This window comes from Stegostoma tigrinum, chromosome 22 (genome assembly GCF_030684315.1).
Source record: "Stegostoma tigrinum isolate sSteTig4 chromosome 22, sSteTig4.hap1, whole genome shotgun sequence".
Classification (NCBI taxonomy): Eukaryota; Metazoa; Chordata; class Chondrichthyes; order Orectolobiformes; family Stegostomatidae; genus Stegostoma; species Stegostoma tigrinum.
Window position 1 is genome coordinate 50754831 of NC_081375.1, and position 23121 is coordinate 50777951.

General features: G+C 39.4%; 1 protein-coding gene across 5 annotated transcripts in view; it reads right to left on the reverse strand.

Moving 5' to 3' along the window:
- Positions 1 to 3542: 3542 nt before the first annotated feature.
- spata20 (spermatogenesis associated 20) overlaps positions 3543 to 23121 on the reverse strand; it is a 342917-nt gene continuing 323338 nt past the window's right edge. For all 5 annotated transcript variants that reach the window (XM_048555512.2, XM_048555515.2, XM_048555516.2 and 2 more), the window contains exon 16: positions 3543 to 5735. In XM_048555512.2, the coding sequence (XP_048411469.2) occupies positions 5565 to 5735 (171 nt within the window). In that variant the 3' untranslated portion in view covers positions 3543 to 5564. The remainder of the gene's footprint in view (positions 5736 to 23121) is intronic.

The window sequence follows — 23121 nt, forward strand, 5'->3', positions numbered from 1 at the left end:
TGCATTCAACCTCTCATTACAACTGGAATACCGCACATTTCATTCAGGGGCTGGTGATAAAGTAAATAGAACTGTGCCATATGATAATGTCGCTTGATTAAATATCCAGGAATATATCAATCCAGAGTTATGATCCCAATTATCAAAAGGTTTTAAAAACCAAAAGAACTAAATCAGGAACTAAAATAGAAGTTGCTGGAAAAGCTCAGCAGGTCTGGCAGCATCTGTAAAGTGAAAATCAGAGTTAACGTTTTGGGTCCAGTGACCCTTCCTCGGAACTGTTCCCCAGTTTTGAGGGAGGGTCAACAGACGTGAAACGTTAACTCTGATCTTCTCTTCACAGATCCTGCCAGACCTGCTGAGTTTTTCCAGCAATTTGTATGAAAAGGTTTTGATGGACTGCATTTAATCGTGTCCCTTTGCAGACTATCAGAGCGAGTATCCTTTACCTGCATGTCTGAGACATGAACATGGAAAGCCTTTTCAAAAGAACAGACATGTAGATGTGATGAGTATGAGCCCTTAAAAAAAAAACTTTGCTTGGCCTGAATGGATTTTAAAGCAAATCTGTTTTCCCAAGGCCTGAACTCTGTCCCTATAGGACTGTTTGGGTCTATTCGAGCCCTTTGGAAAAAATATCTTCACTTTGAACCAAACAAAGCTTTTTACCAAACCGCCTGAATGGACCTAAGTGGCACGGGTAGCAATAAATGAAACAAAAGAATAATATGTGCAGAGATAATGAAAATAAAAGATTTACAGATACCATTGGATTTTTGATGAAGGTAACGTTAACCCATTCCCCAGACTAGGGTACACCAAGTTCAAGTGTTAACTGAATATTCGGTTTTTGGTTGTGAGATAATTAGTAAAAGATCTTAAAGAGTATCCAAAAACTGAAAACATCCTTCATCTGAGGTTTTCTGGATAAAGGGTTCTGTTTATCCTTTTGAGTCTATTCCTCCACTCAGCTAGGTCATGGCTGATCTGCACCTTTAATTCCATAACTCACAGCACACCTTGCTTTATAAAGAAACTAGAACCTTATCTAGGGAACCCTAATAAAAAGCCATATTTTCCTAAGCAGCCTCAAGTTTATTTTTAAAAATGGAGGGTTTCAGATTTCTACTACAAGGTGAAAAAAACGCTTTTACACATCAGCAAATAGCTGAGCTCTAAGGGACGCTTCCTTGTTCTGAAATCTCCCACTAGAGGAAATAGTTCTGTTCTTTCAAGACTATGAGTTTCTTTAATCATTTTTACACACTCACTATGTAATCTTCCATCCTCAAGGGAATGCAGGCATGGTCAATGCAACATACAAACAGAATTTAAATGTTGCTGTCATCTTTCTGGGAGGTCAGTGCTGCACTGCCCATCCACATTCCCCAAGGCCAACATATCCTCGCCGAAATGCAACACCCAAAACTAACCAAAATACTCTAAATGGAACAAGATATTTGTATGGCTTGAAATTAACTTACACCCTTTGTATACAATTCCACTTGAGATAAAGGCCAGATCATGAATGTTTTCAATGTTATTTTGTAACTTCCCACCAGCTTTCAGTGATTTTTGAATGTTCATTATCAAATATGTTGATGTTCATGCAAGCAACAAGTCAGGTACATGAAATTGGAGGGTTGCCAAGTGCCTGAAAGCAATGTGCAAAAGTTGCTCTTTCATACCCTGTCTGGTACGTTTGCACAGCAGTAATGTTGAGGCCAACAATTTACAAATGTGATGGTTACAGTATTGCCCGTGCAGCTAATGTTCCTTCAATTTCCAGACGTCAACTTATTATTTAACACAGGGGGATTGCAGTAAGAATTTCATTACTATGTTCTACTTGTCCAAAGTGATAACAGGGAGGTGGAGGCGTACTGGGAATGACACTGGACTATTAATCTGGAGAACTAAATTAATGTTCTGGGTACGAGTTTAAATAGCACATAAGTTTATATTACAGATTTGAAAGCTGAATTTAAATTCCACCAGCTGGATTATTCAATGAATAAACCTGAACTGTAAAGCTCATCTTAATAGTGGTGACCATAAAACTATCACTTACTGTAACAAGAAAGTCCATTTGGTTCACTAATGTCATATAGGGACGGAAATCTGCCATTCTTACCTGGTCTGTCCTGGAATTTGTGATTCCAGATCCACAGCCATCTGTTTGACTCTTAACTGCCCTTGAAAATAGCCTATTAAGCCAGACAGTTAAGAATGGGCAATAAATATTGGCCTTACCAATGATGCCCATATCCCACGTAGAAAAAGACGATTTAACTAAGATTCATAAATCGATAAACCCACAAGTGATTTGCAGGAGATAAAATCATTAAGAATATGAGCTCTGTTGCACATTCAATAACCTTGTGGTACACCTATTTTTCAGGGAGATGATAACATTATAATGGCTACAAATTGTTCTTTTTTTAAAAAAAACCACAAACCACATTGCAAATGATGATAAGTCAATGGAAAAGTATCACTTCAACGAAAAATGACAAGATGACCTAAATGACCAACAGCACAAATACATTATAATTTTTTAAATGGAAAGGATAAGTATACTTTCAAATCTGGTACGAGGGGACAGACTGGGAAGGTCACTGGCTAAATTCCCTCTCTGTACGGAGTGAAACACCCTCAGCTGTAGGTAATTAATGGCAGGTTTCCTTTCCATGAGGACCATGTGGAATTTGGATTCACATCCTCTGGATTATTAGTCCAGTAAGAGGGTCATTTAGCTACGCTTACTGTGCCTCAGTTGGACAGAAAACATACAAGTGAATTGGAAAGTGATGGAGTACAAAACTAAATCTAATGCATCTGCTCGATCTGCTAATGAGTCTTAATCAGTTTATCATAATAATTCAGATGTACTTCAAATATTTGAAGAGTCAAAATGAATATTCCACTGATTTCAGAAACAAAAGTCACCAGATTGACAGAATAGTGCAGAAAGTCGTTTTGGATCAATTCATGATTGCAGAGATCTAACATTCCTCAGACTGGAGAGTCATCACATCGTAAGATCCACCATCAATGCTATGTCAGCTCTGATACATAGTTAAAGAGCTAAAATGTTGAGCTAGGCTTTCCCAATTAGGCTGCTTTTCTGATTTTGGTCTCAATTCCGAGTCAGTCTAATAAAAGGTGGGAAGCTCAGTCACAGAACTTGCTGTAAATTCTGGCCAGTAGATCCACGATGAGAATGGTGTGTTGTTAAAGCACAAAGACAAACCCACAAGCACCACAAAAGGAAGGTACTCTCCACTGTATTGTAAGAAGATTAAACATGCTTGTAGGTGTCACCATTGCATCTCAGAATTCTGGCTCCAGCCTTAGCTGGGTATGTGTACTGATGGTAGAATCCTGATGGCAATAACAGCTTTGTTGCAACTGGCCCAATAATGGGCCTAACTGACTACCTGCTAATGCTGCTGGCTGTTAACTCTGCTCCTGTTTTCACAGGTACCATCTGACCTGCTGAGTTTCTCCAGCACTTTGTTTTAATTCAGATTTCCGGAATCTTTTGTCTTTTACTTTTGCATGTTTATTTGCAGCTCATCTTTACCAACCATTCTTTGCAGAGATAGCTTAACATTGCAATATAGTAATAGGCAATCCTATGTTTGTTATCATTTTAAAAATCATGAGAAAGTTGTTCTATTACATCTGCAGCTAGGTCATTCTCCACCAAGGAGGTCCTTGTACTCTATATCCAAATGACATCCACAGCAAAATCAGTCAGTTGATTAGAGGGAACAATACCCCACTTCCTGCATGTTATCTCCAATCATTATTATTTTAATTTTCTCATTAAAGGACTGCAACAACAGCATCAAAAATCAAAACACAGACCAAACAGAAGGAAAATCATGCAGTGTGTCACAGGTCATAATCTTCATGGTGTCACAGGACATGGGGTACAGGTTTGACCAGAATAAAGAATTGTATTTATGTCGGAACCACAGGGCTCCTGCAAACTCTTCACAGCCAGTTAGGTACTTCTGAAGCAGCAATATAATGAAGACCAAGTAATCTGAATTAGGATGCTGATCGAGGGGGTAAATACAGTTTGGGACGGAGGGACTCTTATGGCAAAGTGGTAATGTTCTTACCCCTGGGTCAGATAGGCCTGGGTTCAAGTCCTACGTGGTTCGGAGGTTGTTCTCATGTGTTATAACCTGACTGAATAAAAATATCTGCAGTCCAAGCTGCCAGGAAAAATCTGCCTGGTCTTCTCTGAAGTTAGCCATGGACCCTTTGGAGTCCATGATTCCCAAATATTTTCTCCACTCCATTTTAACGCTCGAAACATGGTGTGATGACAAAACGAAATAGCTGCGGTGGGGGGTGGGTCTGTGAGTCCATGGTGGGAGGAGGAATTAGTTTTCTCACCTAACTTTCTAAATACTCTAATGGAGGCATTGAAGAGTCTTCAGATGTCATTCCCTTAACATGCAAATCACTGCCTGGCCAAAAATGAAAAGACACACACAAGCCCTCATATTGAACCTTGGACTGTCCCACCTGTATCTCTCTCCACTCTGCAGCAGCTCCCATTGCCTCAGAACTCACACTAACAATTCTACTGATTCTAAGTTAATTCTTCAGCCCCAACCGGGGGCTGGGGCGGTCATATTCTCTGTTTAGGAAGTCCCACTTTCAGTCCTAACAGGATAGATGTCAGAAAGGCCACACCTCTGACAATGCAGTACTTCCAGAGTACAGTCTGGAGTATCTGCTTAGATTGCAGTACTCAAGCCTTAGAATGGCACTTCAGGGAGACGGTGATGTATTCCTTAGTGAAGTGGCAGGAAGATTACATTTTATTTCACAGGTGCATGTGCTTCCATGGAGCTCTGATAGATTGGAAAGCACCTGGGATTGGGGGCAGGAGAAACAGCTCCAAAGGTGTATTAGATTAATGCGCTGTCTGGAATGGAAAGGCATTAATACTTGCATTTGCATAATGTATTTCACAATATCTGAACATTCCAAATATTTACACCTACCAAGATATTTCTGAAGTGTAGTCACTGTAGCCAGGTAGGGACTGCAGCAACCAGGTTGGGCACTGCAAGATCCTACAAACAACAATAACCTACTGATGATCTTTTCCTTAGCTGAGGGATAAACATTGACCAGGATACCAGGAATAAATCTCCTGTTTTCCTTCAAGATAATGCAACTGGATCTTTTACATACACCCAAGAGGGTAAACAGAGCTAGGATTTTGTCTCTAATCCAAAAAAATGAAACCTCTGGCTATGCACACTCCCTCAGTACCAGGATACTGGGGTATGTTTGCATATATCTTGCTAATGTCATTCGAAGCCAAATTGTAATCTGTCAAAACCAGTTAAATATCATAATAACTGAGCAAAAATTAGTTTTGAAAATACACAATCACCTATCCCATACTACCATCTTGAGGCTTGTCCACCTTGCTGAAGATACAATACTACTCTTGAAGGCTAAACTTATAAACAAATTCCACAGGATTGGCAGAGACTAATAGCAAATGAGTTGCCCATTTTTGCATATTATCATTTAACAAGTAAAGTCTGTAGCTCGTTGGCTGATGTAACTGGCAGGGAGCAGGAATAGTTCTGGCAAACGTAGGCAGTGGCTTTACCATCCTTCAATACAAGCGTTGACAGGAAGGGCAGCATCTGATACAAGCAGCTCTTGGAGTTTCCATCCGCCAAAAGTAATATCTGGTGGAGACAAAGGAAATTTTTGTTAGGGCTAACAATGGACACAGTGTATTACAGAGACATCACAACGGAATTCCAGAATTAACTCCAAGCTAACATGGTGATTTCCGTTTTTCTTGTTTTTGGGAATGTGGTTAACAATGACAATATCTCACCGATCATGTTTCCATTAACAGTATGGAATCACATATGCTCGAGCAAGTTGACATGTATGTTTCTCCTTGAAAGACAGTTTAAAGTAATCTGGCAACTTTCCTGGTGATTCTTTGGTTGCTAGCCTACAATGACCAGCTCTACGAATTCAGTTGCTTAAGCTGTCATGAAGCATTTCAGTCATACGTCTAAGTTACTACTTCAATATCATACCCAATACCTAAACAGATATGGTGAGGCCAATGATAGCAAATAGCATGTTTATAATATATATCCCTTGGTGCAATAGAAACTTTTCCTTTCATAGCATCCTAGCACATTCTTTCAACATCTCATCCCTTTCTGTGACTCCTTTGTTGCAAATGCACAAGATGCAACACCTGAATAAAAGTAAAATACTACGAATGCTGAAAATGAGAGAAAAAAAACGAAGTGCCGGAGCGGATCCCGCATCAGTGGCGAGAGAAACAGTGTGCAGAGATGCAACACCTATCCTTTCACCATCTCCTCTCCCAATGCACTGCTTCATAAGTACACATTCCAGGTGAGACACTGAGTTACCTATATTTCATTCAACTTGGTACACCTTATTTGTTGCTCATGATGTAATCTTCTCTACAGTGACAGTACCAAACATCAAGTGTTGATCGTTTTACTGAACATCTCTGTTCGATGCAACAAAGTGTCTCTGAGCTTCCAGCCAATTGCTATTTTAATTCCCTGTTCCATGCATTCTGATTTCTCAGTCCTTGGCCTGCTGCACTGTACCAATGAAATGTTAACTCTCTCTCACTGCTAATGCTACCTGACCTCAACACTTTATTTTTACCTTTCAAATTTCCAACAGCAGCAGTATGGGTACATTGACGGAATTTGGTGCTGATATATAGTTTGGTAGGGGTCTATAACATGGTCATAAATCACACTACAATCCAACAGGTTATAATCCAACAGATTTATTTGAAAACACAAGCTTTCAGAGCATACCCCCTTCGTTAGGTGAAGTGAGAAAGAAGCACACGAAACACAGAATTTATAAGTAAAGGATCAAATGGTCATACAACTGATGAGGATACATTAAACAAACCTGAGATGCTGTTAAAACTTTAAGCAGTTAAAGGTTTTAATTGATTAGTATGTATAAATAAATCATTGAATTTCTTTCAGGACAGTGTCCTGAAAGAAATTTGGGGATATACATACACATATTAATCAATTAGAACCTTCTAACTGATTAAAGATTTAACAGCATCTCAGGTTTGTTTAATGTATCCTCATACAGTTTGTTTAAAAATACAGCTCATCAGTTGTGTGACCCTTTGATCCTTTATAAATTCTGTGTTTCGTATGCTTCTTTCTCACTTCACCTGACAAAGGGGCTATGCTCCGAAAGCTTGTGTTTTCAAATAAATCTGTTGGATTATAACCTGGTGCTCTGTGACTTCTGACCATGTACACCTCAGTCCAACACCTGCACCTCCAATATCGTGTCCATAACATGGTACATAAAGTATGTTTATAAACAGCACCTGCTTCTCACCAACAGTTCAGGAGGCCAACTGGTCAGACAAATTGTTTGAATTGATGATTTTCAATCTCTATCCACTTAAGTGCCATATTTTCATTATCAGCGAACCACTTTGGGCCAATTGAGCACAGCAGCAAAGCTGACAGATGGCAGGTGCTGGACAATGTGCAGAAGCAGCAGACCAGAAATAGTCCATAGATTAATCCCAAACAGCAATGAAATTCCACCCTCATTCATAAGAGCAAGAATCACTCAAGACTAAAAGAGACCTACTGCTCACCTTGTACCTTTGCCCTGGCTCATTGACAGGCACTGATAAGAGCCCAGGCTTAAAAGCACAGTGCCTTCTATCAGTGACTGATTGTATATGGAAGGGCCAGCTGCAACGTGCCTCACAGCAGGTTGGATTTTGACAGCTGATATTAAGCAGTGGGCATATTATTCACTACAAGTTAAATACTTTTAGACAAAGTCTAAGCATACACTTTCCAACTCTTTACTTTTGAACCAGGAGGCCTAGGTTCAACTCCCACCTGCTTCAAAGACATGTCATAGCATATCTGAACAGGTTGATTAAAATATCTACAATTTCTTGTTACAGTTTTATTTTAATGAGCAGCACGCCATAGAACTCAGCCTCTTCCTGGCTGATTCTCTTATAGAAGTGTTTAAATATAACTAGCTAACAGTACCTGTTAGCTTGTTACCCTACACTCCTACATATTTAGCATTCTTTTAAAAGAATTAGATACTAACAGGACAAACCATCAATGTTACATCCACAGTCAGCGGGCTAGCAGGTGTATCCTTTCACACAGCTGAGAGTCTAAAATCTCATTCCAGAAATGTGAATTGACAGTCAACAGTTCTCAAGGAAAATTTCTGACTTACATCGGAGATCTCTGCTAAGAAGGCCAAGAGGATTCTAATTTCCATTGTGAAACCCTGATGGCACTCTGGACAGTTAATCATCGGCAAAGTAATTTAGCTGATGGCAGGCGGGAATTAAGTGAATTGGTCAGTTACCGCTTTCTATAGCTACTTTTAACTGTTTTCTATCCTTGTTCCTATGATGAGTTAAAGTCAAACTCCTTTCCCATAAATTAAAAATCGACAGATAGCAAGTAGCCACCAATAAATGAAACAACCCAGGAGCAGGAGAAACAATTGATATCACCTGAAAAAAAAATCACTGAGTTCTTTCAACTCACTAATAAAAATATTGAAGATGGACTAAAATAAAGCTAATTCATCTAAAAATAAAAATTAATCCATTTGGATGCCAAAGAGATTGCTCACATCTCAAAAGGTATAGCAAGGTGGAGTGCGTCAAGGGTAGAATCTGGAGTTTGTGGGGAAGACATTGCGCCAGCCTCTCCAAACTCCATCAGCCCCTAACTGCAACCACAAGGATGCTTTAAGCTTTAGGCTGCTTGTAAGTTTAGTTGCCCACCTTGTTCTTGTGCTGACATGTCTGTGGGCCTTCCAGTGAAGGTCAATGCAGGATACAGGAACAGTGCCTCATCTGTTGTTTAAGCAATTTACAACCTTCCAGATTTAACACTGCATTCAGCTGTTTCAAACTTTCAACTCTGTCCACCCATTTTATTTTCTTTGCCTTTAATATTTTATCTCCTTCTTCGTTTTACTCTATTTCAGTTGCTTTTTTCCCCCCTAATTTATTCTTCTATGGGATGTGGATATGGTTGGTGACTTTAACATTTGTTGCCTGTCTCTAATTGCTAATGAACTCAGTGGCTTTTCAGATGGCATTTTAGAGACAATGATAGGAGTCAAATGTTGGCTAGACCAAGTCAGAACAGCAGATTTCCTTCCCCAAAGGGCATTAGTGACCAGATAGGTTTTTACAACAAGGTGCCATGGTCATTATTGCTGAGACTGGCTTTCAACTCCAGATTTAATTTATTGAATTTCAATTCCACCAGCTGCCATGGTGGGCTTTGAACCTTTTAGATTATTAATTAAGTGACATTATTGCCACATCACTATCTCCTTACCCCATCTCTATTCCCCTGTGAGACCAAATTTTCTGTCATTCAATCTCTCCTATCTCATCCGCCCTTGCTCAAAACAATATTTCTAAATTCTTGCAGTTCTGAAGGGTCAGTGGCACGAAACATTAACTCATTTCTTCCTCTTCTCAATTGCCACCTAACCAGTTGAATGTTTCCAGCACTTTTCATCTGAATTTCTGCCCTAATCAAGCTCTTTTACCATGTTCAGTATTTCTCAGTGAATCGCTATTTATTTATAAAGAAGCAAAATACCATGGAAGCTGCCTGACAAAGTTCTAATGAATCGTCAATGAATTTAAACGTTACTGTCTCTCTTTTTCCACAAATCCTTCCTGACCTGCTGAGTATTTACAGTGTTTTCTGTTTTTTGTTGATGCCATTGCCTTGTTTGTTCTTGCACTTGGTGTACCTTAACCAGGTGCAAACCAGTGGGTAAACACATCTGTTTGTGTTCAATATAGCTGGACCTCTTAAGGTGCTCTAACTGGCAGCTGTGGGATTAATATTTATTTTTGACATTAATACAAATAAATAATGGTCTTTTGCTGTGCAAGGCCATGTTTCAGTCAAAGTGTATTAATGTCCCTGTCTCAAATGTCATATCCTCTACAGTGTGGATAATGATGTGGATACACTTGGGCTTAAACAAACCGCCTCACTGACTGTTTGTCTCGTACTGTTGTTGATTTGTATTTGTACAGGGTAAGGGAGGCACTTGTTTGTCAAAAGAGTGTTGATGAATAAAGAAACCTGCCACAAGCACACATCGCTTAGCTGCAGACTTGCAAGAGTTAAAACTAAGGTCCAACTAGATTGAAACAGGAACAGACATCTCTGATGAAAGTTGAAGGAGCGAGATATTCTTCTGTCAGTCAGCAGGAGAACAAGAATTCCTTACTGATTTAGGGATCAAAGGCCATGGGAAATGGATGTATGATGTTACAGTTGTTTGTGCAGCCTTGCTATTAAATGCACAGTAATTGCCTCAAGAGATTTCACAGAAGGAAGTAAAGTTGGTTTCAGAAGGTCAGTTTCTTGAGAGATAAAGGCTCCAAATAATGACTGCTCGACTGGAACGTTAAGAAAATGCTGCTTTTATTTATTAAAAGACTATGGGTAACAAGACTATGACGTAAAATGATTCTCTGGGAAAGGGAAAGGGCTTACTGCCATAAATACCAGTTGAGGTAAACATCAAACTTGCGTAATGCCAACAGGGGACTCTAGAGAGAAAGAAATTGACCCAGAAAGGGTAGAGACTCACAGCAAAAAGAAACGAGAGAAAAGGAAATGCAGTGCAAAAAAGGAAAGTAGTGGAAGTAGAGAAAAACAAGTCGAATGTTAAAAATAAACCAACTCACGGGGATGTAGGTAGTGCAGTGGGATAGATATTTGCCTTTCAGCTCTGGAGCCCAGTCTAATATAATTCACGCTCTGAAAAAGGATACTAAATGAATAGTGTAGCAAATAGTAAATGTCACATTATACCACATTGGATAACAGTGTGCAGTCAGGACTGACGCACATTATGGAGGTTGCCAAGAGAGCTTTACGCTGTGTGTTACACATGGTCTAGCATTACTTGTTGGAACAGCATGGAGGATGTTTTATTCTATGTCTGACTCATGTTATGGGCATCTTGGTTTTACTTTTCTCACCATATTCTCCGTTTCTGTTACTTTCTGCTAAAATGTTTCCATTTGCTGATGAATGCTTCCACATGCACAGCAAGTCCTGTTACTTCACCATGTGTAGGCTGAGGTGGTGAGTGATTCAATGATTGACAGCATTCCCGTTGTCGTCCCAAGATTTTTAAAATTCATTTTCGAGATGTGAGCATTAATTGCTGACTCAAAATTACCTTGCGTTGGTGCTGGTGGTCCTTCCTCATTAACCACTACAGGTGAAGCAGTTTGATACAACATTGTAGTCTAAGTCACTTCAGAGGCAATTGAGAGTCAACCACATTGGTGTGCAACTGGAGTTACAAATGGGCGGAGGTTTCCTTTTCTAAAGCACTTAAGTTATAAGAATTTAATTGGATCAGAAGAGCCAGAGGATCAAGAAATGCACATTTACGATCACTAGAGGTTGTGGCCCAGGTTAATAAGATTATTAAACAAGCAATAGGGTGAACTTTTAAATTTGAATTGAGAATTGAAAAGCAGAGAAAAGTTTTCTAAACTAGTATTGAACCTTGCCAAGACAACTGCAGGAAACTACGCACTGACTGGTCTCCTTATTTAAAAATTATACAGAGGCAACTGAGGAGTTACAAACAAGAGTTAGCAGGATGACATCAAAAACCGAGGAGAGTCCTATCAGGAAAAGCCAAGCTTGATGAGGGTCTTTTCTCCAGAAAACAGAAAGCTGAGTGGTGAAAGCTTTGATAGGGTAGGCATAGAGAAGTTGTTTCCATTTGTGTGAGAATCCAGGTTATATACTTAAAATTAGCACTAATAGATTCAACGGGTAATTCAGAGAAACCACTTTTCCTAAGAGAGTGGTTACAAGTATAGACCTTGTAGCAAATTTAATAGTAAAGGCAAGTAATAAAGGTGCATTTAAGGGTTAGTTAGAAAAGCACAAGATGGAGAAAGGAATTGAAGAATGTATTCATAAGTGTTCGATTAAGTCCAACAGAACGGGATTTGTGTGAAACATAGATGCTGGGATGGACCAAATGGTCTGTGCCACACACAAGACATGATCTGGGGTTGTTTCATGGACAGTGCTCTGCATTTAAACACATTATACTCATTCAGAACTAATGGGGCAGGTAGTTGGAGGTTCAAGCAATACTAGAATGTAAAATGATGCTGTGAAAGTTTTCCCCTAGTAGCGGACACACCCAGTGGTGTAGGGTCTTGAGCTAGGTGCCAGCAGACAGTCAAAATTCATATTACTTTCGAATCAATTGGAGCTATGCCAAAAGGGTCAGATGCAGCAAAATTGTGAAAACACGACTGCCTGCAAGTCCACAAACCATCCTGAGGAACATATGACAACATTCCTTCATCAATGATAGCTCAGTAACCTGAAACTTCTGACTAATAATAACTAGAAAGCACCTTCATTACATGGATTACAGTGCTTCTAGAAGGCAGTCCTCTACCACATTCTCAGGGTTCTTAGGGGCAGGCATTAAATGCTGCACCCATATCTGTCCATGTATAGAAACATTTTAAAGATGCCACTTTACTTTGATGCACATACAAGAACATCCCACTTGTTTTGCTGCCTCCTAGGCTGCTTTCTAAAACCTCCTGTCTGGCTAAGTTTTTGGTTTCCTTAGTCTTTTCATTCCTTATCCCATGTTTGGTGACTATCACATCCTTATCCTCCACCTGATGACATGCTTTGAGACTGCCTCTTATATGCTTTGAATGCAATGACCCACCAGCCAATTGCACTTCCCTCTGAATGAACGTGGAACAGCTCTGGCTTTAGTTTGTGACTGCTGTGAGTTTTTTCACTTCTGCAACAGTGGTAAGGCCAATTTCCAATGCCAGGATAGGTAACCGTGACAGATTTGCTATTGCCCCAGGGATTCTAGCTAGAATAAACATTAGTAAAAAAGAATAAACTGTTTTCTTCTCAAGATCTTCTAACTTAGAAAGGTAAAGCCTTTCCAAGAAAAGCAGCCAAACCATAAAGTAGTATTGGAAGAGCCTAAAGTAATTAAACTGGCATTCCATTGAAAAATCACAAATGTGATCACTTTGTCTCAGTATTTGTGGTTCCTTTCATTGCTTCCTTACCCATTCCGGTTTCTATTTTTAAAAATCTTCCTCTGTTCTTTCCTCCCCGACCCTGTTGCTTCCCGAATAAGTCCATTTTAATACTTCCCCAGTCCTAGGTCTCTTTTGTTCGTTTAGATCACATTTTTCAGTTTGAGGGCAAATGAAATGTATTTGTCAATCAGATCACCAATAAGGTTATCTTTAATATGATACCAGGAATGAGGAAGCTCAGGTACAAGGAAAGATTAGAGAAATTAGGCTTATTCTCCTTAAGTAGAGAAGGGCTGGCCTCATCGGAGGGTTCAAAATTGTGAACAATTTTGACAGGATATTCTATTTCCACTCGTTGATATGTCAGTAACTAGGAATCACAATTTCAAGATTGTCAGCAGGAAGGCTTGGAGTGAGATGAGGAGAAAATTCTTTACTCAGAGAGTTGTTAGGATTTGGAATGCGCTGTCTGGCAGGGCAGTGGAGGCAGAATCCGTAGGAGTTTTCAAAAGAGAGTTGTATATCTATTTAAAAATGATGAACTTACAGGGCTACAGAGATAGTACTGTAGAGTGGAATGAGTTGGATAGCCCTTCTGGAGCTGGTGCAAACATGATGGGCTGAATAGCCTCTTTCTGTACAGGAAAATTGTATGATTCTATCTGATCATTAGCACATTGCTATTTGTGGGAGCTTATTCTGGCTAATTCAATTGCTGTTTGCTGCACTTCAACAGTGACTATGTTAAAAAGTCCTTCACTGATTGTAATGTGTTTTGGAACATCCTGGGGTCATGGGAGGCATGATAAAATGCCAGATTTCCCTTTTTGTGCAAAATGCACTCATGGATGGATGAAAATCAGTTTTCAAAGGATGCTTTTCTGGTTCAGGTCAATCTTTGATGCACAAAGACCAGAGATACTGCTTTTCCACAAACTGGTAACCTCGGCAACCCTGCAGAGCCTGAATGAGTAAAATGGTTTGACTGCACGGTTTATTTTTCTGTGGATTTAAAAGAAAATACTTTTAGCAATGAACTTTGTTGACCTCACTGGGAAGCACAAGAATTACTGTGCCCAAGGGCACGCAGATCTACATTAACATCAATGATTCGGTCATCAACTCTCATGCTTCAGAAATTTGTCAGTATAACTAAGTCTACATATTCGGCTCCCTTGAGGAGACAGGCACTGAAACAGACCCAACCTAAGTAAACCAATAATCTGCATTTAATAGAGGTCTTTAAAATTACGAAGTAATTCAACAACCATCATATTTATATACGCTTAACATATTAAAGTATGTCAGCGTGGTTGTCAGGAGCTTTACATAAAAAGAAAACTGAGCCATATAGGTGATATTGGCCTGGATTTTTGCTGGAGACCTATATAGAAGGTGAATGAGGCCAAGATGCAGAAGACTTTCTCTATTCCTTAAAACACCCTTTTTGTCAGCTGGGGAGGGGATAGGGGGTGAATTGGATGTAAATCACACAGGTGGGAAATATGAACACAACAGGGCCATTTGATTTGACTGAAGGATACATACACAACTAATATACCTTGCTCCAATAACCTTAATCCACATTGTGGGAAGAATGATTTTAGGAAGGGTGGATTTAGGCTCAATTTAACTTCCCAACCCTTAATACACAAATACTTTCAGAATACTTTGAATGATAGGCTATCAGTTTTCTTTTGCAGTTTCAATGGACTTGATTATTTACATTTCCGAAGGTTTCTTATTATGGCTGTGATGATCATGAATGCTTGGCTGAGTTTCAAATGTCAAGAAGCAGATGGCACCACACAGGGAAGTATAGACATTTTGAGTATAGAATTTTTTTTCCTCAAGAAGGGTCCAAAACATCAGCTTTCCTGCTCCTCTGATGTTGCTTGGCCTGCTGTGTTCATCCAGCTCCACACCTTGTTATCCTAGACATTTTGAGTGACAGCTTTAAGAAATGTTTATAGAAAAATCTTTGTGGTTAGTGAAATAGGTGTTTGCTCTTACAATAACCTGACAATTTAAAGGGATTCAGTTTTTTTAAATGTCCTTCATAACTTAATTTTAATAATTAAGAATTTGAACAAGAGCTTGATTAGATTTTCAGATGGTTATGTTTTTTTTCCTCTCCAAATGTCCTCTAAGGCATGCCCAATGTGGACACTGCATGAGTGAGATATTGAGGATGAATGGGAAGGCATGAGGAGTGTTAGGTGGCAGGGAGGTGGTTTGGGGAATAGGAGGGATGTGGTAATAAAAAAGGGTATGACAGCAGCATGGACGGGACATTAGGGATATAATGGATATGAAGGTTGCAAAGCGGTGAGGGCATGCCAACAGTGCAAGTATGAACAGGTACAATTTTAAGAATTCACTCTATTAACAGTCATCTACAGTCATCAGAGATAATGGGAGCTGCAGATGCTGGAGAATCCAAGATAACAAAGTGTGGAGCTGGATGAACACAGCAGGCCAAGCAGCATCTCAGGAGCACAAAAGCTGACGTTTCGGGCCTAGACCCTTTGCTCTCTGAAGGATCTAGGCCCGAAGCATCAGCTTTTGTGCTCCTAAGATGCTGCTTGGCCATCTACAGCCATGTCAGTTTTAACAAACTAATTGCAGACAAAGTGCATTGAAATGTTATAGAATGATGTAATGAGGTTGAATACAACCCTTTTCTTACCAAAAAAAACCCCTGATATTTCAGTTTTTATATCTCAGACTGAGTCATCTTTCACACATTACCATTCTTGATAACTGCCTTCAAGTAGCACCCCAAATCTCTGCCCCTCAGTGCTGAAGGAGCGTTGCATTGTTGGAGGTATCTTCCTCAAAAATGTGACATTAAATAAGTTTGTCTGTTTAGGTGAACATGAGAGATCCCCTGTCAATTTTCATAGCAGGCAAGAAAAGTTATTCTTACAGCTGCTATAACATTTATCCCTTGACTCATTAACTTCATCCATCTTACTGTTGTTTGTAGATTCTTGTTACACATAAAGTGCTTAGCACTTCTGTAACAAAATGTGCATTCATTCGTCAGTGCATTAAGTAAAGGAGTTGGGAAGTCATGTTGGAGATGTACAGGACATTGGTTAGACTGCTTTTGGAATACTACATCCAATTTTGGACTCCTTGCTACCGGAAAGATATTGTTCAATGTGAAAGGCTACAGAAAAGATTTACAAGGATGTTGCTGGGGTTGGAGTGTTTCAGCTATAGTGAAAGGTTTAATAGGCTGGAACTATTCTCTCTGGTGTGTCAGAGGCCGAGGGGTGACCTTATAAAGGTTTATAAAATCATGAGGAGCATCGATAGGGTGAATAGCCAACGTGGGGGAGTCCAAAACTTGAGGGAAAAGGTTTTAATGTGAGAGGGGAAGGATTTAAAACAGGCCTAAGGTGCACCTTTTCCACGCAGAGGGAGGTACATATATGGAATGAGCTGTGTCAAGAAGTGGGGGAGGCTGATACAATTACAACATTCAAAAAGCATGTGGATGTGTATAGAGTAGGAAGGGTTTAGAGGGATATGGGCCAAAAGCTGGCAAATGGGACTAGATTAATTTAATGGACGAGTTAGACCGAAGGCTCTGTTTCCAAGCTGTACAACTTTATAACTCTAAAACACAAATTATTCCACTTGAAAAGTTCTCCACTAGCTTTGAAAAGCCCAAAGCACTTTTGGGTGCCGCAAGAGTGACAAAGAATTTGCATGCGAAAGAGCCTTTCTCAAACATCATTCACTGACAGATTCAAAATGCAGCTAAAGGGGTAAAAGAACTTCTTCCCAGAAGTGAATGAGCACTGTCATTGACCTATCTCCTCCTCATTTTAGACAATCTCTTGGGAGCAAGGATCGGCCTAAACACGGAGATGGCAACTCCTTTTCTTTGGGCCAATGTACATTGTTATCAGCTGAGACAATAAGATTCTGATTGGTCTCCAGGCAAGGGAAAATGAATCAGGAATCTTTCATTTTTTTAGCCTCCCACTGATTACTGCTAAAATATACATGTACATACATGCCCAAAAGACCTCTGAATGACCTCAGTGAATGGTCTACAAATACATGGCATCATGTGACTCTTCCAATTTATACAGCTGAACTCAAAACAAAGAAGTTTAACTTTGCCAGCCTAGTATTCAAGATAATGAAAAGGCTAATATTAAATCCAATGAGATTCATTTTCAGAATCCACAAGTGATTGACATTTTCCAGTTTTGCCACTTCAAAACACATTTTGCCTACAAATCCCTGAGCAATGCTTCCAACATCCTTTTTTCATAGCTAGCAGTGAAAATGAGTCTGTTAATGATCTCTACGTCAGTTTTTTTCTCTGATTTGTCAGTAGGGATGATTCATAGTTCAGCCCAAGAACCTTTATTCTTGTTTGTTAGATGCCTTAATTTTCACTCAGTGTACGGCTGATGACCAGGTGAAGATAGGCGAATAGTGCTGTGAGGAAGTTGTGACTGAAATTTGAGTGCTATAGATTACTTTGTATTTGCAGGAGCACTGCTGAATATCATTCTGTTGTCGAAAATGTGAGAATTACTTGTGAACATAATTGAAATCAAGAATAATACTGGCAACTAGCTATCATTTCTAAGTTGGTATTCTTAAATTCAATTTCATAACATACAGATTGTATGGCTAGACCTGAGTGTTGAAGGTTTTCACTTCCATTCCTTCTCATTATGTTTCATAATTTGAAGAACTTACTTAGATGAGCCATGCTCTTAAGATTGGTTAATTGCAATATGGACGGATAAATGGATTTATGGACTGTTGTAGTATTAGACATCCGAGTCCCATTAGAGAAGGTCTTAGTTTACAGTGATGTGGTGCTTTGAAGACTCTTTTCAGCTTGTCCCTTTATATGTGCCATTGAATCCACAGAAGTTATTGATGACATTTGTTAAGTAATAAATTCCTTTGGTGCCTCCTTCCAAGAATTGAATAACATGTCTAATAGGGGTTAAAAAGATTTTGCTTTATCAAAGGTTCTGCTCAAGATTTTCTCAAGTTTTTTTTATTATTGGTGACTTTTTCACTCTCACTAACTAATTTATAAAGTTTTGGAGTAGGTTTATAGTTCAGTTGTGGGTATTGAGGTTGGATGGCTCGCTGAGCTGGTTTCTTGATTCACAGACATTTCGTTATCACGCTGAGTAACATCCTCAGTACAGCCTCCGAAGAAGCATCGGTGTGTTTTCCTGCCTGGGTTTTAAACTCAATTTTGATGGCCAAACATACGAGCAAATCAAGGGGACACCCATGGGATCACCTATCTCCTCATAGCAGAAGCAGTGATGCAAAGAGTAGAAAGAACGGCCCTTCTGCAAATCCAACCAAAACTATGGATACGCTACGTAGACGACACCTTTGTCATAACTGAACAGACCAAATTAGAGGAGACACAAACTTATAAACAACACATTCATCGGAATAAAGTTCACCAGAGAGGAGGAGAAGAACAAACAGCTCCCACTCCTGGATGTCATGGAAGAGCGCAAGACAAATGGGGAACCTCAAACGAAAGTACACCAAAAAGCCACACACACACTGAACTTCAACAGTAACCATCACAGGACACACAAATGAAGCTGCTTGCGAATACTACTTAAAAGTGCAACAACACACTGCAGCAACACGTAACTATGCCAAGAGGAAGAATACCTCGTCCAGGTTTTCAAGGATAATGGATATCCAAAAAGTTGGGTCAGAAGATGCCTACATGAACATCAGAAAGATACTACACACCCCGACACACTCATCACACTACCCTACATCAGGAACACATCAGAACTAAGCACAAGCTGGGCATCAGAGTGGCACATAAGCCCACATCAACCCTATGGACAACTGCTCACCCAAACTAAAGACTCACTCCCCGCCTTGAACAGGACCAATATCATCTACAAGATCCTCTCCAGAGACTGCGAGAAACACTACATTGGGCTAACAAGAAGGAAACTAACAACAAGAGTACATAAACACCAATTGGCTACAAAAAGGCATGACCAATACTCACTCATCTCAATCCACATGGGCAAGGAGAACCGCCATTTCAACTGGGACAACACCAAAATCCTGGGACAAGAGATAGGCACGAGAATTCCTAGAAGCCTGGCACTCCACAAAGCATGCTATTAATAAACATATTGAACTCGACTCCATATACATTCCACTACGAAGGAAAACCAGAAGTGCAGCAACACATCTCAAGGGACCCCAGAATTTAAAAACCAGGTGGGAAAACACACCAACGTTTCATCGGAGGCTGCACTGAGGATGTTAGCCAGCACGGTAACGAAATGTCTGTGAAACAAGAAGCCAGCTCGGCGAGCTAGTTTATAAAGTGTTTCCATCAAGTAGGAACAATAGAGCCATTGCTACTTCATCAATGGCGTTCCCTCCATCATCAGGTCAAAAGTGGGGATGTACATTGATGATTACACAATGTTCAGCACCATTTACGACTCCTCAGATACCGAAGCAGTCCATGTTCAAACACAACAAGATCTGGACAATATCCAGGCTTGGGCTGACAAATGGGAAATAACATTCATGCCACACAAATGCCAGGCAATGACAATTGCAACTAAGAGACAATCCAATCACCGCCCCTTGACATTCTTGGGGTTTGCATTGACCAGAAACGCATGTGGACTCATCACATAAATAGAATTGCTCCAATGGCAGGTCAGAGGATCAGAATACTGCAGTGAGTAAATCATTTCCTGACTCACCAAAGTCTATCCATCTGCAAGATACACTGTGGAAATTCACCAATGACCCGGAGACACCATTTCCAAAACGCACAACCACATCCATGTAGAAAGGCAAGGGCAGCAGATGCATTGGAAAACTGCCCCCTGCAAGTTCCCCTCTAAGCCACTCATAATTCGACTTGGAAATATACTTCATTCCTTCACAGTCACTGGGTCAAAGTCCTGGAATTCCCTAACGAAGGGCATCATGGGTCTACCTACAGAACATGGGCTGTAATGATTTAAGGAGGCAGCTCACCACGATCTTCTCAAGGGCAACTAGAGATGGGCAATAACATACTGGCCAGCCACCAATGCCCATGTCCTATGAGTGAAGCAAAAAAGCCCTTGTGTATTTATAATGATAGATAGGAAATGTGAGCCCACACAGAAGAAGAATAGGTAATTCATCCATAATGAGTAACGACAAACTCGCCATGAGATTTAAAGCCACAACACAGAAAGGAAATAACAATTTCCTGGATGTTATAATATCTGAGTTGGTACAAAACAATAAAACAAGTTAAAAAAATTTACTGAGGAAAAAAACTGATAGACAATTCTACACACGAAAAGCCATCACCCTAAACATACTTGCTGAAGATAGGTGATATCACAGCTTAGGTCTCTCCCAGAAAATTTGAACCACAGAGTTGCAACCTTATTTACTGCATCTCTGATCTCAATCGCAGATTTAACTTTAACTATTAACTATGTCCATTATAGTAGAACCCACCAAATCTTTTCAAGTGTAGTAGCTCCTGAACTTACATATTTCTAAACTAGAGATTCCATATTAATTTGCAAGGAATTCATTATCTGACTGATTTATAATTCACTTGAATCTCAGTTAGCCCAGTGTTCTTGTTGGCAGGTTTCATACTGTTCTCTCTCCTTTGTAGCCATCTTCTTCCCCCATCAACTGCCTCGCAGCCTTCTCTTCTTCTCACACTCCTTATACAGCTTCATCCACCTATATCCCTCTTGTAACCACTTTCTTCCCTCTCATATCTCTATAGAATAACAGAAACAGGTCAAGTAAGTGGACAAAGGCTTGGCAAATGGAATACGAATGCAAGAAAATGTGAGGTTTTGGCAGGGGGAATACAGGAGCTGTATAGTATTTAAATGGGGGATGACTGCAGAAAGCTACAGTTCTTTTATCTTATAGATGTTTGGAGGTAGGAGGCAGTTGCTGAATCCATCTGCTGTCCTCATGTATATTGAGCATGCTACCTAACAGAATGGTTTTTAAGTTAGAATAGTTGAAAGTGAAGCACTGAACTGAAGGTCTGACTGAAGCAATACTTGGTTTCCATTAATCCAGTCAATTTGGGTGTACTTCTGAGGCTTGAGTTACAAGGAGCAGTCTTTGCTAACTGGTCAACTGCTTCATAAATCCAAGCTGACAGCAGACAGTCAGTCATGGATCCTTCAACTTCTGAGCTGCTGAAGGATAATGAAAGGCAGTAAGAGGTGCCTATTGTAAGAAACTGCCTCCCACTATCTTTCATCAATTGGTTTAACATTAGTACATTTCATTTCTGAAGCTACTGAATTTAATCATTATTTCAAATGTTTCAAAAAATAATGCATATTCTAAATTTGACATGATTGGAGAAGTGACAATACTGAATTAATTATTGCAGATTTGTTCTCATCTTTCATTAGGCACTTCAATTAACAGTAAACATACCTTTCTAACACTATGATTTTCAATATTAATTTATGGCCATGATTAACGTAATAAATTCATTGCAAAATTAGTTTAATTATAGGACTTGTACCTGTTGTCAAATTTGCTGCCTTCGCTGTTTGGGAATGTGCAGTTTTTTGCATAAAATCTGGAAATCCTGAAGTGAAAGTTTCCAGGATTTAGTTGGCAAAGTTTTATGGCAGATGTTCAAGCCTAATCCATCAACAGTCATAAAACAAGAATTATGAAATATTTTCTAAGGCCTTTGAGACAAATCTCAATATGTAAATTTATAGACCTGGACACGGGTATGTACACATAGCTTATGATATTAAAGTTGTAAACAGTGGGAATAATACTAGACTTCTGAAGGACACAGAAATATTAGTGAAACAAAGTGACATGGCAGAAGAAACATTACGCAGGGAGGTGTGGACACTTGCATTTTAGAGGAATGATCAGAGGCAACGTGAACAAAATAGTACAATTTTAAGGGCTGTTCTGGAAAGGACAGCCTTGGGGGTCTATATATGCAAATCCTTGATAATTATAGATGTCAACAAACTGTTTAGAAGTATATGCAAGGTCCTTGTATTAAAGAGACACAGAATCTTTGAGATCGCTGGTTAGGCTTCAGCTAATGTGCTAAATCCCATAGTGGGTAGCACACTTCAGAAAGGTCACAAAGCCTTGAACAGAGTTCAAAAGAAATTCGTTACAATGGAACCCCTGAAGAGAGCCTTCAATTACTTTCAGAGATGGGAGAATTTGGGAGTTTTTTTTCTTTACACCAGAGAAAGCAGAAGGAGATTTCAGAGAGTTGTACAAAGTTCTGGTTTCAATGGAGTAAAGTGTTTTGGCATAAGTAAGGAGAAAACGGTTTCCAGTGGCAGAAGACTTTACGAGTGGATACGTACAGATATTTGAGCTATTTGGCAAAAGAGCTTAACCAACACAAGAAAATTTCTCTTTTAGACAGGTAAGCTACGATGAATTGGAAAATACTGTTTCAGAGGATAATGGATGCAGATTAAGTTGTAGTTTTCAAAAGTGAATCAGAAAAACACTAGTGGGGAAAAAAAACCTGAAGAACAGCTAGCTCTATTAAAGAATGAACACAGGCACACAGTGGACCAAATGGTTTAAAATTGTGGTTTATGTTCTACTAGTTTCCATGATAATATGACAAGATTTTTTTCAGATGCAGATTAATATAAGTTAAATTATGAATTAGAATTAATTATGTATACATTGGAGCAAATTTTACAATATGCATTGGAACATATTATGTTTCCATTACACTCTAAAGTATTGGGATAAATTATATATTACCTAGATGCTCTCACCCAGAATCATTCATATTTGAGATGGAAGATGCATTATCAATTCAAGATAGGAGCATTAATCATTTAATCATTAATCATTTGTTTCCCAAATATTTCTCTATTGTGATTCTA